Source organism: Podarcis raffonei, chromosome 7 (genome assembly GCF_027172205.1).
Source record: "Podarcis raffonei isolate rPodRaf1 chromosome 7, rPodRaf1.pri, whole genome shotgun sequence".
NCBI classification, from domain to species: Eukaryota; Metazoa; Chordata; class Lepidosauria; order Squamata; family Lacertidae; genus Podarcis; species Podarcis raffonei.
In genome coordinates this window covers 62,858,507-62,873,205 of record NC_070608.1, presented here as the reverse complement: position 1 = coordinate 62,873,205, position 14,699 = coordinate 62,858,507, and the positions used below count along the sequence as shown (strand labels likewise).

General features: G+C 40.9%; 1 protein-coding gene across 4 annotated transcripts in view; it reads right to left on the bottom strand.

Annotated features, from left to right (window-relative positions):
• Positions 1-9,208: 9,208 nt before the first annotated feature.
• Positions 9,209-14,699, bottom strand: part of TFAP2A (transcription factor AP-2 alpha) — a 29,290-nt gene continuing 23,799 nt past the window's right edge. For all 4 annotated transcript variants that reach the window (XM_053396929.1, XM_053396927.1, XM_053396928.1 and 1 more), the window contains 2 exons: positions 13,020-13,161; positions 9,209-11,043 (listed from right to left, as the gene is read on the bottom strand). In XM_053396929.1, coding sequence (XP_053252904.1) covers positions 10,755-11,043; positions 13,020-13,161 — 431 coding nt within the window. In that variant the 3' untranslated portion in view covers positions 9,209-10,754. The remainder of the gene's footprint in view (positions 11,044-13,019; positions 13,162-14,699) is intronic.

The window sequence follows — 14,699 nt, the reverse complement described above, 5'->3', positions numbered from 1 at the left end:
AGCACATAGGAAAGTTGAAAGTTCTCGCTGCGTTCACGCACCAGTCAGCGAATGATGCGAGTCCTCGCGTGAACCGGCCACTCCTTGCCTCCTTTAGGGTGTCGGCTATTCAAGTATCTCCCACGAGGGATCTGCTAAGAAAATACATTGTACTGTGTGGGAAGTCGAGATCAGAGAAAACACCTTCAAAAAAAGATACGGTTAGATTCAGGGGCCAAAACCGACGTTCGTTTAACTCAATACAGGCTAGTGTTTTCCTGGTTCAGCTGCTGTCAAAGCTCCAGTTTCATTTCACTTTTAATTTGTATACCGCCTTTCGATATTACTAAACACAAGGCGGTTTACAAGAAACAACTAAACAAACAACAAATATCACACACCGAATAACAATCTGATCCAATACAAAAAAGTCATAATAAAAACATAACTTTAAAATAAACCGATTGTATCCAATAAAGCAATATTCCATATTCCATTAGAATGTTGAGCATAAAAAAAAAATCAAGAAGGATGCCCAAGAAACGAATTCCACTGAAACTAGTAGGATTAACCAAAAAACCCAGCCATAACAACGTGACAATGCTACTTATATGTAATAATATTTAATAATTATTAATAATACTTTTTATTTTATTTATCTTCCAGGAGTTCAAGGCTGCGTGCATTGCTCTCAAACTCCTCCTTTTATCTCCACAACAACCCTGTGGGGTAGGTTAGGCGGAGAGACTATGACCTGGACCAAGGTCACCCAGTGAGTGAGCTTCATGGCCGAGTGCAGTTTTGAACACTCTAACCACTCCTCCACGCTGCCTCTCCTAAAAACTGCCCAGTCCTGTTGGGCGATGTATATACTTGATAAATTATCCGTGAGTGTGAACAATTAATTGCGGGGGGAGGGTGTCAAAGATTTCTGAATGCCTGGGCAGGAAGTGCTTGTTGAAATTATCTCTCCTCTTTCTCCATGCGTCCTGGGTACAGATAACCCCTTTCTGAACCTAGTGCAGATCAATTTTCCCTAATTGTATGTTATTTTCATTCAAGTCCCAAATCAAGTCTGTTTTCCCTGGGCGGAGCGAAATAATAAATAGCCCGACAACCTGTATACTACTAGACCAAAAACAATGCAGATAATCTCCTTGCTCTGGACAACATTCCAAGATTACCCGGGGGGCGGGGCGGGGTCCGGATAAATTGCCATCGAAGTTAGTGTAGGAAACCCTCGATCGTCTGCTTGGAATCACCTGTGGAAACTAATCCCAGAGAATACTCCCATGTCTTCTACAAGACCTCCGTGAGATTATCCCCGAAATAATTGCCAGCTGGGAGTGTTTTGCAACAGTGCTCTAATCCTTTTTAGGGTTGTATATGGAAGACAGGGTTAAAATTGGTGAATATGATGCCCAGTTATGGTTATAGACGTAGTGCGTTCTCCTCCACTCCTCTTCCAGCTGCGTTACAGCCCGGAAGGAAAAGCTGAAATATGTAGAATCAAAGTCCAGAGGCACAAGAAAGCACCTATATTGCATTGGCTTTCTTCACATTTTTTAAAAGGTGCTTAATTTAGGCTGGGTTATGCTATTTCAAACAGCTGCGAAGAATACAGTGTGGTTAAAGTGTGGTCGAGGTAACCTGACCCAGGAAGATTTGTTAAGGCGCAACCTTCCAGAATTAATGAGTGTCTGCTGCGATAATAAAAAGAGGTCAACAACAAAGAAAGGGTAGGATCCAGCTGAAGTTAACCGCTTTCAGTGCAATCCTATGCATGTCTACCCAGAATTCCTCAGGTAAATGTGTATAATAGGGTGGCAGTCCCTTCCAGTCCCACTGATTTGAATGGCAGAAATTCACTCCCATTAAAGTCAATGAGGTTTTCTAGGACTTCGTTTTGGCTGGATTGCTGCTCATGTTAAAGATGTAATTAGGGGTTCGGTCTCATTGAACTCATTGAGTTCATCCTTGAGAAATCTTTCTCCTGTACTTGATTGCTGGGAATAAAAGTAAGATATCCAAAGTTCCTGTGCATCTTTATTAGAACAATAGTTTACAAATGTAAGTATCACGATGATTTAAGTCTGGCGGGTAGGGTTTCCCCCCAAAATATAATTTTTAAAACATACATATTAAGTTTATTTCATTCTTTGTATACAATGAAAAATCTATTTTTTAAAAAAAAACTTTAAAAATTAATCTCAATGTAATGTAAGGTTTGCACGTAATGCAGAGAGCAGTCTAAGAAAATTTTCAGAAATTCTGTAGTTCGAAGTAGGGGATCTCTGAAGTTCTTCCTTCTTCTAGGGCTTGTGATTAAATATATAAAACACGTTTCTAAAAGTATCTGCAGCCCGGCTATTCTCCAGAGCTTGTTTTTCTTCGAGACCTTAAGGAAACGGTTCTATAAAGGCCATTTCCTGTTCGAAATTAAGCGTGCTGATGGTTTTCTTCTTTTAGATGCAGCACACAGAGAATGGAATAGGCTTGGACCATGTAAAAAGTCCTGTTTCCTTAGGTGAGAATGGTGTTGGGTCTTTATTTGACCTTATGGCATGAGCTGGTCCATGCTGCACCTGCTGTACCCTCTCTGTCCGACAGTAGATTTCACTGAACACTGAAGCTGGCGACCCAAATCCTTCACGACATTCGCCTACTTTGTCCCAAGTCAGGCTGTTATGCATAGCCTACTTGAACTGGCTGCAATTCTCCAGCGTCTCAGGCGAGGCTCAACGGCACCATCCAGTCCTTTGAATTGAAGATGTTAAGGACTAGATCTGGGAATTCCTGCATCAAGAAGGTGAGCCGTGCCGCTGAGCAGCGGTACCCTAGGATAGAGTGCAGAGTGCTTTGACATAATCTATGGAGCGAAAGCAATCTGGGCCACGAGGCACGCCGACCACTAAAAATAGACTAACCTGCCAGAGATGCTGCGATCTAATCTTGTTGTGTGCAGAGAGTTTATGGCATTGACCCCACCCCCAACCCAACCATTCTGCATCACAGGGGACCTATTTCGAGAGGGGTGGGGGCAAGATTGTTAGCCCCAGCATATGAAGGGAGGGAGGGGTGTTTGGCTGGATCCATAGACTTGTGAAATCGAAATTTCGAACCGAAAACGACATGCACCACTGATCCTGGCGCATTTTTACTCTGAAGCAAGTCGCACAGAGCTCAGTGGGTTGAGCCCTGGCGATAACAGAAGAGGCTCAAAGCGAGTCCAACTCCGGTTTAAATCGACCGTGGGGTGTGTAATTGCACCCATAGTTAGGATTGGAGGTTCCCGGGGGTGCGACGGAAGTGAAATAAGCAACATAATTATTTTACTGCGTACAGAGAAGAAACACTGTTTCGAACTTGCTGGTTTCGCTGGCCTCGCGAAAGAAACAAATCACGTTGTTTATACACAGCTTCGTGCACCTTTCTCCAAAAACGGCTGCGCAAATCTTGGGCAAACCGATTCCAGGCTTCTTGCCCCCCCCCGATATGTAAGCTATCTGACTCCGGATTCGTTTATCCGAAATAACTGACGTGCCTGGTGGTTCAATGTTCAAAAAGCACGAATGAGGACTGGGATCTGGATCCCATCGTTCTGGAGAAATGAGATGGAGGGGGGGGGATGTTTGTTCCTCGGAGGGATTTCCGGAGCATTTCTGAACGTTCAAAAGAGCAGCTAATTCGGGTGAAGCGAGGTTGAGTCCGAATAGCCGTTCGCTTCTTCTAGAAATTTAGGCGTGCAAGTGGGAAACACACACACAGGCACACGGTCCAGTCTTCTCTTTCACGGGGGGGCTGTTTTCCATTCTTTAAACGGGAGCCACCGAGCGTGACTCACGGAAACGATCAAGAAGTCCTCCTCTCGGTCCTCCTCCTCCTCCTCCTCTAGCTTGTAGTAAGAAATCAGGTGCGAGGGGATGGAATGGAGGCTATTCTGCAGCGAGCAACATCTCACCTCTGCACGGTGGAAGGGTGTTGGTTTGGGGGTGGGGAGCGAGAGGGGGGGCGATTAGTAATCCCGAACCTCTTCGCTTCCAGTCGCAACTCCAGCAGCAGCGGCGATGATGGAAAGTCCTTTGTCATGCCCGGCGCTCTCTCCCCCCACCCCAGTCGTGATCTAACGATCTGCTTCTGCTTTATGGTCCTGACCTCTGCGCCCAAGACTCTCCGGCTTCTCCCCCTATAATGGGCCGATAAAGGGGAAGGGGCTTTAACTGGGGGTCGGTGTGGGAAAGGGAGCAGATGTTGGTTTTCCAGCACTTGTCTAACCTGATTATTCTTTGGACACGTTAGGCAAGCGGGAGTGATGGATAATGACGCTTGGTCGCGGAGGCCCCTTCCATCCCGAAAGAGCCGGGCTGGCCGGGCGGATGACGGCGCAAAGAGATGGAGGTGATCAGCCGCCCCGGCCAGTAGAAAAGCGTGCAAACGAGTTGATAGTGTGATGGATTCGTAAGCCCGACGCGTGTGCCGTGGGCTGCTTTGTCTGTATGGGCGATCTAGCCAGATGTTGCTGCGTTTCTTATGGCGAGGCTAATGGAGAGCTGCGGCTGAAGCCCCTGGTCCAAATCTCGCTTTATTCACTAGATAAGCCTTGGACAAATGGTTATCTCGCAGCTTTGCCTCCTTTGGCTGTAATAAGGCGATAAAAAATAACGGACCTACCTCGCAGGCTTGTTGTAAATACCAGTCACATAATGGATGAGCGCTCACGCAGTGCTGCGCAAATGCCTCCACTTATAGCTCAAAAGAGCATGAGACTCTTAATCTCAGGGTCGTGGGTTTGAGCCCCAAGTTGGGCAAAAGATTCCTGCATTGCAGAGGGGGTTGGACTAGATGACCCTCGTGGTCCCTTCCAACTCTGCGATTCCATGATTCTAGTAGTGAAGCTGGCAGTTGTCTAAATTGTACGTGGAGAGAGATGCAACGCTCAGCACTAACGAAGGAAGTGTCGAAAGGGAGGTCTTTCAAGGCAACGATCGTTTCCCGCCTCTTTAACTCCATTAGGCGAGCTGCTGCGCCAAAAACAGGGTTCCTGGTTTTCTTCTAAAAACTCCCTCGAAACATGCATATTCAGCTGTTTGTTTAGGCTGTCGTTTTCCTCCGTTAAAATCAATGGGATTCATTCATTCAGTTTCTTTGGTTTCAAGGAAGAGCTGAATTGCGACCGTGGAGCCCAATCCTATGTATGCTGATCTGGAGGAAAATCCCACCGTCTTCAGATAGGATTGTATCCTTACAGTCCAATCCTGTATCTGCGCGCCCAGAAGTCTCACGGAGTTCAATAGGCCTTCGCCTCCTTATAGGACTGGAGCCTTGGTTGTTAATGGCAAAGCCTTCGGGCGTTAATACTCCAAGTTGAGAGGGCAATGGATATTGCGATGGCGCTTCTTTATTTTGGCAGAGTTTATTCATAAGATATATGTTATCCTCATCTTGGTTTTGGCAGTGAGTTAAGTGGCAGCCCAGCTAACGAATGACATACTGAAGAATCAAGCACATTTTCTACTTCATCCTATACATGTATTGGAACTTCAGCCCGAAACACATTTACTTAAGAGTAGGTTCAGCCGGTTTCAATGAAACTTAATCCACATTCTGTGATCGAGCATCATAGATGTTTAAGTCGAACTCAGCGAAATCGTAGCTTGCCTGTGTATGTATGTGTGTGTGTTAAGAGAGAAAACGAGATATACCCATTATGGAATTTACAGCGATTCCAAGCAAACAAGCAAAGGCTTGATCTGATTATGCACTTAGATTTAACATGGGCAATCAAAGAAATCTCCTTTATATTTAAGGATTTGGATAAATGAATATTCCTAGCAAGTGAATAAAATGTATTCAATTAACTCAAAACCTCCTGCACTTCTGAACTGAAGTGGAATCGACTGTAATTGATTTATTTGAAACCAGAGGTTAAGGACTGAATTAGCTAAGTACAACTGGGTATTTCAAGCCACTGACTTATCAAATGTCAAATCTCTTCTATTTTAAATATTATTTCAGCTGCGGGGCATTGCTGTCCTGATGGCTGTTCCACCAGTTAAATCTCAAATTATATTAATATTCGATTTTGGAGGTTGGAAGGGAGGAGGGATAGATGATGATTTATTACAGAGGAGGGTGGTAACCATTCAACTCGAAGAAGCATTGTGCTACATTTTTAAAAATGCATAAATTAGCATAGCATGAAGGAACTGAGCTATAACTCATTAACATTTAACCATTCATCCTAATTTCAGTTAATCTAAAGAGCAAAGAAAAAAAACATTTTAGGGTTAGCAGCTAAAAGCATGGCCTAGAATTTGAAAGGCTGAAACAATGATTGATTACAATGTGTAAAATACCGCCCCCCCAAAAAAAAGAATGTGAAAGTAATTAGCACGATTTGGTAACTGCACTTTGGTCACAGCAGACGAGCCCTAAACTTCAATGAGCTGCATTTCCATTAATTTCGCAGGCAAAAGTTACCAGTTCCCTTTGTTGTGTTTTTAAAAAAATGGTAAACAAAATGAAATAATAGTAGGATAGAAATTATTCAGTAATTTCATTCAATTTCTCAAAAGTGATATAGTGAAGGTACCTTACTAATAATCAACACCATAGTTCTAAGTAGGTTACTTCCACTGAAAATGCAAATGAATGAGATTATGTTCAAGTAAGGATCTAAACAGCTACACTGCACTGAAAATACATTTCAGGCTTATTCAGCTTATTTTGAGTGCAATGGAAGTCAGCATATATCAACAGTAAATTTCAAGAAAACTATCAATTAGCAACTCAGTTATAATGTTCACTTACTTTAAAGTAGACCCACTGATTTCAATTGACTTTACTTTGAAGTAAAGGTACTTAACATTGGATTGCGGAGGGGGGCATAGAATGCAATGTCAAATCTAATTGATTTCACTAGGCCTAGATTGTAGTCTTAAAAATATAGAAGTCTAAAATCAATTGGTTAATTATATATAATACACCTTTTAATATCATATCTGGGCTATGTATAAATGTTAGTCATTCCTTACACTGACTTTGTATAATAATGTTACAAGGCCACAATCATGAAAACATCTTAAAACAGTTGTTTGCAGTGTATCAAATATGCAATATTATTCATTGCATTTAATTTCTTAAATTGTATTTTATAGCCACATCCTTAAAATTATTAGGACCTCCTTGTGTTTCAAGATTAAGTCTGTTTTTATACATTGCCCAGCTACAGCCTAAAACGATTAGGCAGACTTTAAAAAAAAAAAAGTAACAAGCATCTGTAAAACCAGATATGAATGAATGGTATTTAATAAGATTGTTTTTACTCATTTAAAAATGAGTATTTATGCATAGCTGGAGAAAGAGCAGCAGTGTGTGCATTGCTGTTTATGAATGCCATTGTGCCTGAGGTTAGGATCCCCCACACAATCTGTGATGCAGCCAACAAAAACAGCCCAGATAGACAATGCTTCACTTCACCTGCTACAACGCTGTGCATTTCATTTATGTCAAGGCTGCGTGTACAGTTAGGGTTCATTCACCTCATTATTTTGTTACATCCACTTTACAGTTAACCAATGTATCTTGGGGAGGAAAAATGAATAAGCATTTTCAAAATGATGCCATCTTTACATGCAGAAGATCTCTCTCTCTCTCTCTCTCTCTCTCACACACACACACACACACACACACACACACACACCCCATTTCACCAACAGTCTGTCGCTGTAAAAATAGCATTTCAATTTCACCAGCTCTCCTTCCTCTGCTTGACCACACTGGTTTTCTACTGCCTTCCCTAATGAGATTACCAAACTGGGAGAATGGAACATCTTGTGCTTTATCTTATGCGTTTGGCCTCACCCACCTACCAACAGGAAAATCACAGAAGCAGCAGGCCCAATTCTCTTTGAAGATACACTGAGACATGCATCATGTTTGCTAACCTCTCTCAATTCTGCCTGAGAAATAAGAAAGCCTCCAAAAACACACAGTGCAAAGTTGCCTCATAAATACCATCACACATTCACCTATTTTGCAATGCTTAACGAAATACAAGATGGAGCCAACCAGATTGCACTGGGAGTTAAGTTTCACAATGTTTTGCTCACTCAGACGCTTCAGGTTTAGCATTCCAAATAAGCACTGTAAGCAAATTGTTTTGCTGGTGTGTTTTTTCAAAGTTACCACAGGGAGAACATCTTAAGGACAGCCCTGGAGGGGGCCCCCATCTCCACTTCTTTTCTATCAAAGCCACCTTTGCATAGACAACCCTGCACCACAAAACACTACAATGAAGCTGAAACAATGAGGCTAACTGCGTTTTTTCCACAAGTCTACATTCCGAGACCATTTAAGTTGGTTAAAAACAAGCATGTATCTGTTTCCACTGAATACCTATTCTTACTGGAGCCGAGATCTGCACAATATGAGAATATTCTATTTCCAATATTTACTTTACACTGATAATAATTTAGAACATTTATTACTGGGATGCCACACATTTCACATCCTTCCCTCATCCAAAACAATGAAAAAATATGCTGAAATTTATGAATAAATATGTACATCAGATATATATATATAAACTGAAACACAATTATTATAAAATATGAACAATAAGTATTGCTTCAGTATACCTTTATACCATTATATACTATAGTCACAAATTAAATCCATTATTTAAAAGTTGTGTGCAAGCATTTGCATGTGTACACTTGCAATTATCCTTAACCAGGTATATGCTTTCCCCTTCCTCCCCAGCTGGCTAATAGAGATTAAAAGGCAATGCAAATTAAGATTATGTCGGACATTTATGATAAGTAATACTGATCCTTAATTATGAAGCAGGAATAAAAACCTAAAGATCAAATAAATAAAATAAAACTTTATTTTTTAAAAAATAAAAGTACCTTTCAGTTAAAGAAAAGTATGCCATTTCTTTAACAGTACAATTTTTTTTATCCAAAAGAGTACATTGTGTTTTATTGTGTAATTTGTCTGAATACAGACTCGGTGGAATATCTAAATGATACCCTGCTCTGAACTCCAACTTGAAAGTAAGTTTTTATTATACTTGAGGGAAACAATGGGTTCAGCTGCTTATTGCAAGGAGCAATTGTCAAGGGAGAGTTAAACTCAATTACTGTAACCATACTGAATAAAAAATACTGCCAAGAACAAAAATACGCCTGGGTAAAGACAGCCACTGAATAAAAAAAAATCGACATAAAGCGTATCAAATATTTATTTATCTGGGCAACAAAGGACTATGATACATTGACAGGCATGGAAACTACTGCCAGCACAACTCAATACAATACAACTATAACTGCTTCCAATATGGCTGGTGGAAATAGAGGATACCAGGTGGTCCCAAATGTATGGAAGTTCTTTGAATCAAAAAAACAACTCAAAATGAAGGGGGGGGAGAGAAGATCCCTAAATCCTTTATCTGAATAGACAATATCAATTTATTGCTCTGATGATGCTTTCAGTAGAAGAACACGGGATATAAACTTTTTGTTTATTTTTTTTCCTTCTTTTTAAGCCACAACACATAAGGGGTTGTTAGAAACTACTAATACTTGAAAAAATCTGTCCTGAAGGAGACTGAACATCATTTCAGGTGGTGGTTAGGGGTCCTTTTCCGCTTTTATCCATTAGAAACTAAAGGTCATACTAATACCGTAATATATATTTTTTAAATCCAGATTATTTTATTTGTTTAGCTGCTTTATTGTTTCCTTTTAAAAAACATGCTACAACAGGGCTGAAGTGATGAATCCCAGAAAAATTCCACCCCCTCCCTCCGAAAAAGCTTCCCCCTCCCTTTTTTTGATTTCTAAATAAGTAACCATGAACCACAGTGATGGAACTAAGGAGGGGGAAAGATTTAAAAACCCACTAAACAAGAGGCAAACGAGATCACCAGATAAATAAAAAAAAAGTTTCAAACAGACTCACCATATTTACAATTCCCATTAAATTACACATAAATAAATATATACATACATGAACACTGATCCCCTTATAGAACAACTGTGGGTTGGTGTTACCATAAGAAAGTTCAAATTGGTCGCTTTACCTTGGGCAGGAGAAAAGTTCTACAACTGAAGACATGACATGGAACTGCATGTGGTTTGTGTTCAAGTTTATTCACAATACTGATAAAATGTCATCATCATCCTTTTTGTCTCTCTCTCGCTCTCTCTCTCTCTTTTAAATATGGCTACAATCTTAAACGGAAGTTTATGTAAGGGAAGATGGTGATTCAGTCCGATGAAACTCATTTGTTTTCTCCACATTTACTTAATTGTCTATTAATTGTTTGTTTTAGATCTCTCTCCCACACACACTTTGTCTTTTCTTTTTTTTTAGAAAAAAGTTCTATTTGTTTTTTTGAATTTTTCATCGTTTTTGTTTGTTTTTGCTTTTTTTTAAAAAAAATGGAAAGTCCACACAAACTGAGTCGACCAGAAATAAAAAATAAAAAATCCTAGGCTGGCTCCATCGCCTTGTTCATCTTCCTAGGCTCCAGACTGGGCAGCAACTGAGAATGAACTGGGAAGTGCAGGAGGGAGAAAGGGAGGGAGGAGATTGGGGGCGGGGAGGGCCGTGGGTTTCCAGTCCTACTACGTGGGGTAGATCATCTCTGGGCTTCTGCTGCTGTAGCCTTGGGGCTGATGAGGGAAGGAGGGAGAGACCGAAAGGAAAATGCAGAGAGAGCCAGGCTGGCTGGTTGGACAGGGGGGTTTGGAGAAGCAAAAAAATCCTCATTTTCTGTGCTTCTCCTCTTTGTCGCCGCTTTTGGTGCTGTTGTCTGTGTGGCTGTTCGGGTTGTTGCTGAGGTACATTTTGTCCATGGCCTTGAGCGCCTCGGTGAGATAGTTCTGCAGGGCAGTGACTGCAGCGCACACAGCAGGGCTGCCGAAGCCGTGCGAGATGAGGTTGAAATGGGTCAGGCAGCTCTGGATGCCCGGCTCCAGGATGGGGGTGGGCCGAGAGTTCCCCAGAGGAGATCGGTCCTGAGCCAGCAGGTCGGTGAACTCCTTGCAGATCTGTCTGCAGCACAAATGGAGCAGAGAGAAGGAGAAGAGGAGGAAAATGAGCCAGCCTTGTCAGCAAGCAGCCAAGCCAAGGAGTCAATGCCTTCAGAGATCAGCGGACACACACACACACACACACCCCTCCATGTGCACATTTCTTTTCCAGGAGCAATATTTTCCTTTCTGCTTTCTAACACATCTATGCATTTTTAAACTGAAGAAACCTCTTTTTTTTGTATGCAACCCACACATTCTCGGCCAGCTTTCCTTTGTGTTTCTGCTAGTCTCCTAGGCAGTCTGCCTGAAGGAGGGGGCTGTGCCTTTATTTCCTTCTAAGAACAATATTTGGTTCCTGTTTACTTTAACTAACAACAACAACATTGTCAAGAACACACTGTCTCAATAATCTTACTGAGCCACCCACAAAACCTTACAAAAGCACCATACAAATGCTATTAATAAATAAAGTAATCTCAACCCTACTCCCCCTACAACTATCAGATGTAAACTATCTAGCATTTATTCCTCCACTTGCAGGCACTCAGGTTGACTTCAGACACACAAGACCTCTCTCACACACACAATACAGGTCTCTCTCCCTTTAACACAACTCCTCACTTTCATAAACAGATGTGCATCTTCATACACACGCTAAATACAGCAGAAACCACACAGGCACACCCCTTCACTGCACAATTTCTCTTTCACTTCCTCTCTACATGTTCCTCCCCCCCCCCCACACACAAAATACATCCCTTTCAACCATTTTTAAAAACACCATACCCAAGTTCAAGTCAGCAGTTAGCTTATAGCATGATTTTAAAAGCCATTATTTGTTGGAAGTAAGTTGAAGTGACTGCAATAACACTTACACCCTAGTAAGATTTTAAAGAGATGGGGTCCTTTGAACGTCCTGCTAGGCCTATCAACCCAAGGACTTCCCCTTTGACAGAAGTAAGAGCTACTTTCCCTGGAGGTGAAACGTGGAGGGTCTTGATCAGAAGTCACTTTCAGAACAGTATCTGAGCCAATTGTTTGGGGTGGAGGGGAATACAGCAGAAAAATAAGTGGCATATTGAAACACTTGGCTCTCTAAAGGCCAGCGTTAAATATCTCCCAGGCATAAAGTACCTCCAACTTCAGCTGGTGGGTGCCCTCTGGCGCAGTGCCCTTTGGTGACATCGCCACCGGTAATTAAGGAGTGCTAAACAAGGCTTTTAATTTCCAGCAAACACATCATGCACAACAGCCGGGGCTTCTCTCTCTTCCTCCCCCACCCCACCCAACCTGGAAGTCTAGTTGGTTTTCTTATCCACTAGACTTACAAACACATATCCTTCTGCTAAAATAACCCCCACTGACATTTTTGCAGTTTGCAGGTTCAATTATGTCTTCAAGTTAATGGACAAACTTGTGGGGAAAGGGTAGGAAAATGTTGCCAGTTCTTCAGATCTAGTATGCAGTCTGTCTGATCTTACACATGTTTTGGGTATCACAAGTTCCACTGAGATCAATCCTATTTACTCCCAAGTAAGTGAACACAGAATTCTAATATCCTATGTATGTTTACTTGGGAATAAATCCCACTGTGTTCAGCGGGACTTTTTCAAGGTAAGTGTGCACAGGCTTACAGACTTAATGAGCCATTTTTACTTCACTGCTAAAAAAATGGAATTTCCTTCCTCTTTGAATTTATAAGCTCAGATCTAACCATCACTTTGCAGACATCACAATCTTGGGGGGGGGGGGATGTGGAAGGGTCCTTCTCAGTCATCTACACAAACTTGGTTTGGACAGTAATAATATACTCTTGGATGAATGCATGTTTTATAAAGTTAATTATACAATGCGAATCTTGTATGCATGGTGAAAGCTATCACCCACAATTAATAAATGTGAAAGCTAATAATCACACAATATCAGAGCAAGCAAGCAAGCAATGGAAAGCCTTCCTTACAGCTCAGTGATACTCCACAAAGGTAAATGTCTTACTTTGTAGCTAGAAGCATGTTTTTTCTTGTGACTTGCTCATTTGGATCGGAATGTTGTCGGTTGAGAAATTCAGCTACTGCTTTGGCAGGAAATTCTGTTTCACAGACATAACCAAAATCTCTTGCTAGATGAACGGCTTCTCCTGAAATGAGGGGTAGGTGGAGTGGGAAGACAAAGCTAATCAATACACAAAGCTCAAGCAGGGCTGAGAAGGAGAACTTGCTAACATGGTTGAGCAGCTAGCCCACTCCATTACAATCAATGGGAGCTTTCTAGTTGACTTCCCTAGGTGTACAATTGCACCTTTGGACTTTTACCATATACTCCAGACAATGAAGACCCCAAACTACTAAAAAATCTGCAAATGTATAATTTGTAAGTAAAAAAAAAAAGCTGGTTTAAAGAAAGTACTATGAAAACCCTGGTGTAAGATTAATCAAAACACCTGATTGTTATAAATGTAAGATTTCAGTGCAAGGAATATTTTGTAAGCATTTCCTGCAGGAAATGATCAGTTCCTCATTAGCTGCACTAGGAGAACACAGCTTTTTAAAACCTTGTTTTAAAATCAAGCAATGGGCATTGTTTACATAATGAACATTAACACTGAACACTGTCTCTTCACGGGCAACAGATCATATTAAAGTTTGTTAAAATTTGCTGTGGGAGGGGACTGTGATTAATAAACACCTTGGTTAAACTGCTTATTAATCCACTAAACTCTTTCAGTGTTAAATCATACCGCAATATATTTTGTTTTAAAATACACAGAATTTATCTGGAATACTTATTTTCTGCAAAGTGAATAGCAAGCTTGTGTTTGTACACTTAAGGAGATCCATTCACGCCTTATATACAGGAAGAATATATATATATATATATATATATATATATATATATATATATATATATACACACACACACACACACACACACACGCCTGGGCAAAAGCATATGTTTAAACTATGCTAATTCTTCTTATTTCTTATCACATACTAGAGATTAATATTGATTATTGATCACCATTAATTCTAGAGCTCCCCTAAATGGATTGCATTAAACAGTTAAGTGTTTAAAATTTAACTTGATCGCATATAATTATCCACCCTTCCCTTCCACCCTCCCTTCAAACGATTAACCATAAGAATTTTAGGGTCATTCTGCTGAGTCTGTCTGTTTTGTTGATTTTCAAATCTTTGGTTTTAATTTCCTGAACCAGTTGGTTTTTACTGCAGGGCTTCCTGCCATTAGCTTTAGGTCCGGAAGAACGCATGCGCCAATTAGAGCTTCAAAGCCTCAGTCCAGTGAGCTTGTTTCCATAAAATGGAGCGGATCATAAACAATAACAGTACTTTAGAAACTGCCTCATCGCACAGGGACTCACAGCCAAAACAACTGTATATTATCTCTCAAAGGGAAAAAAATTGCCCACTATTATCAGTTTATCTGAGCATTAGCCTTTACTCCTTTGTTTTTTCTCTAATATAAGTGGATCAAACCCTAGCCAATTGTTATTTTTTATAAAACCTTTATAAAGAAAAGTATGAGGTCAGCAAATAGATCCTATTAAACCTTTTACATATTACTTAACATCGCAATAGCATTAGCAGTGGCCAGTTGCCCCTGCCAATTCTTTTTGTATGTTTCCCATTTTATTATTTTCTTCAGTATACATTGAAT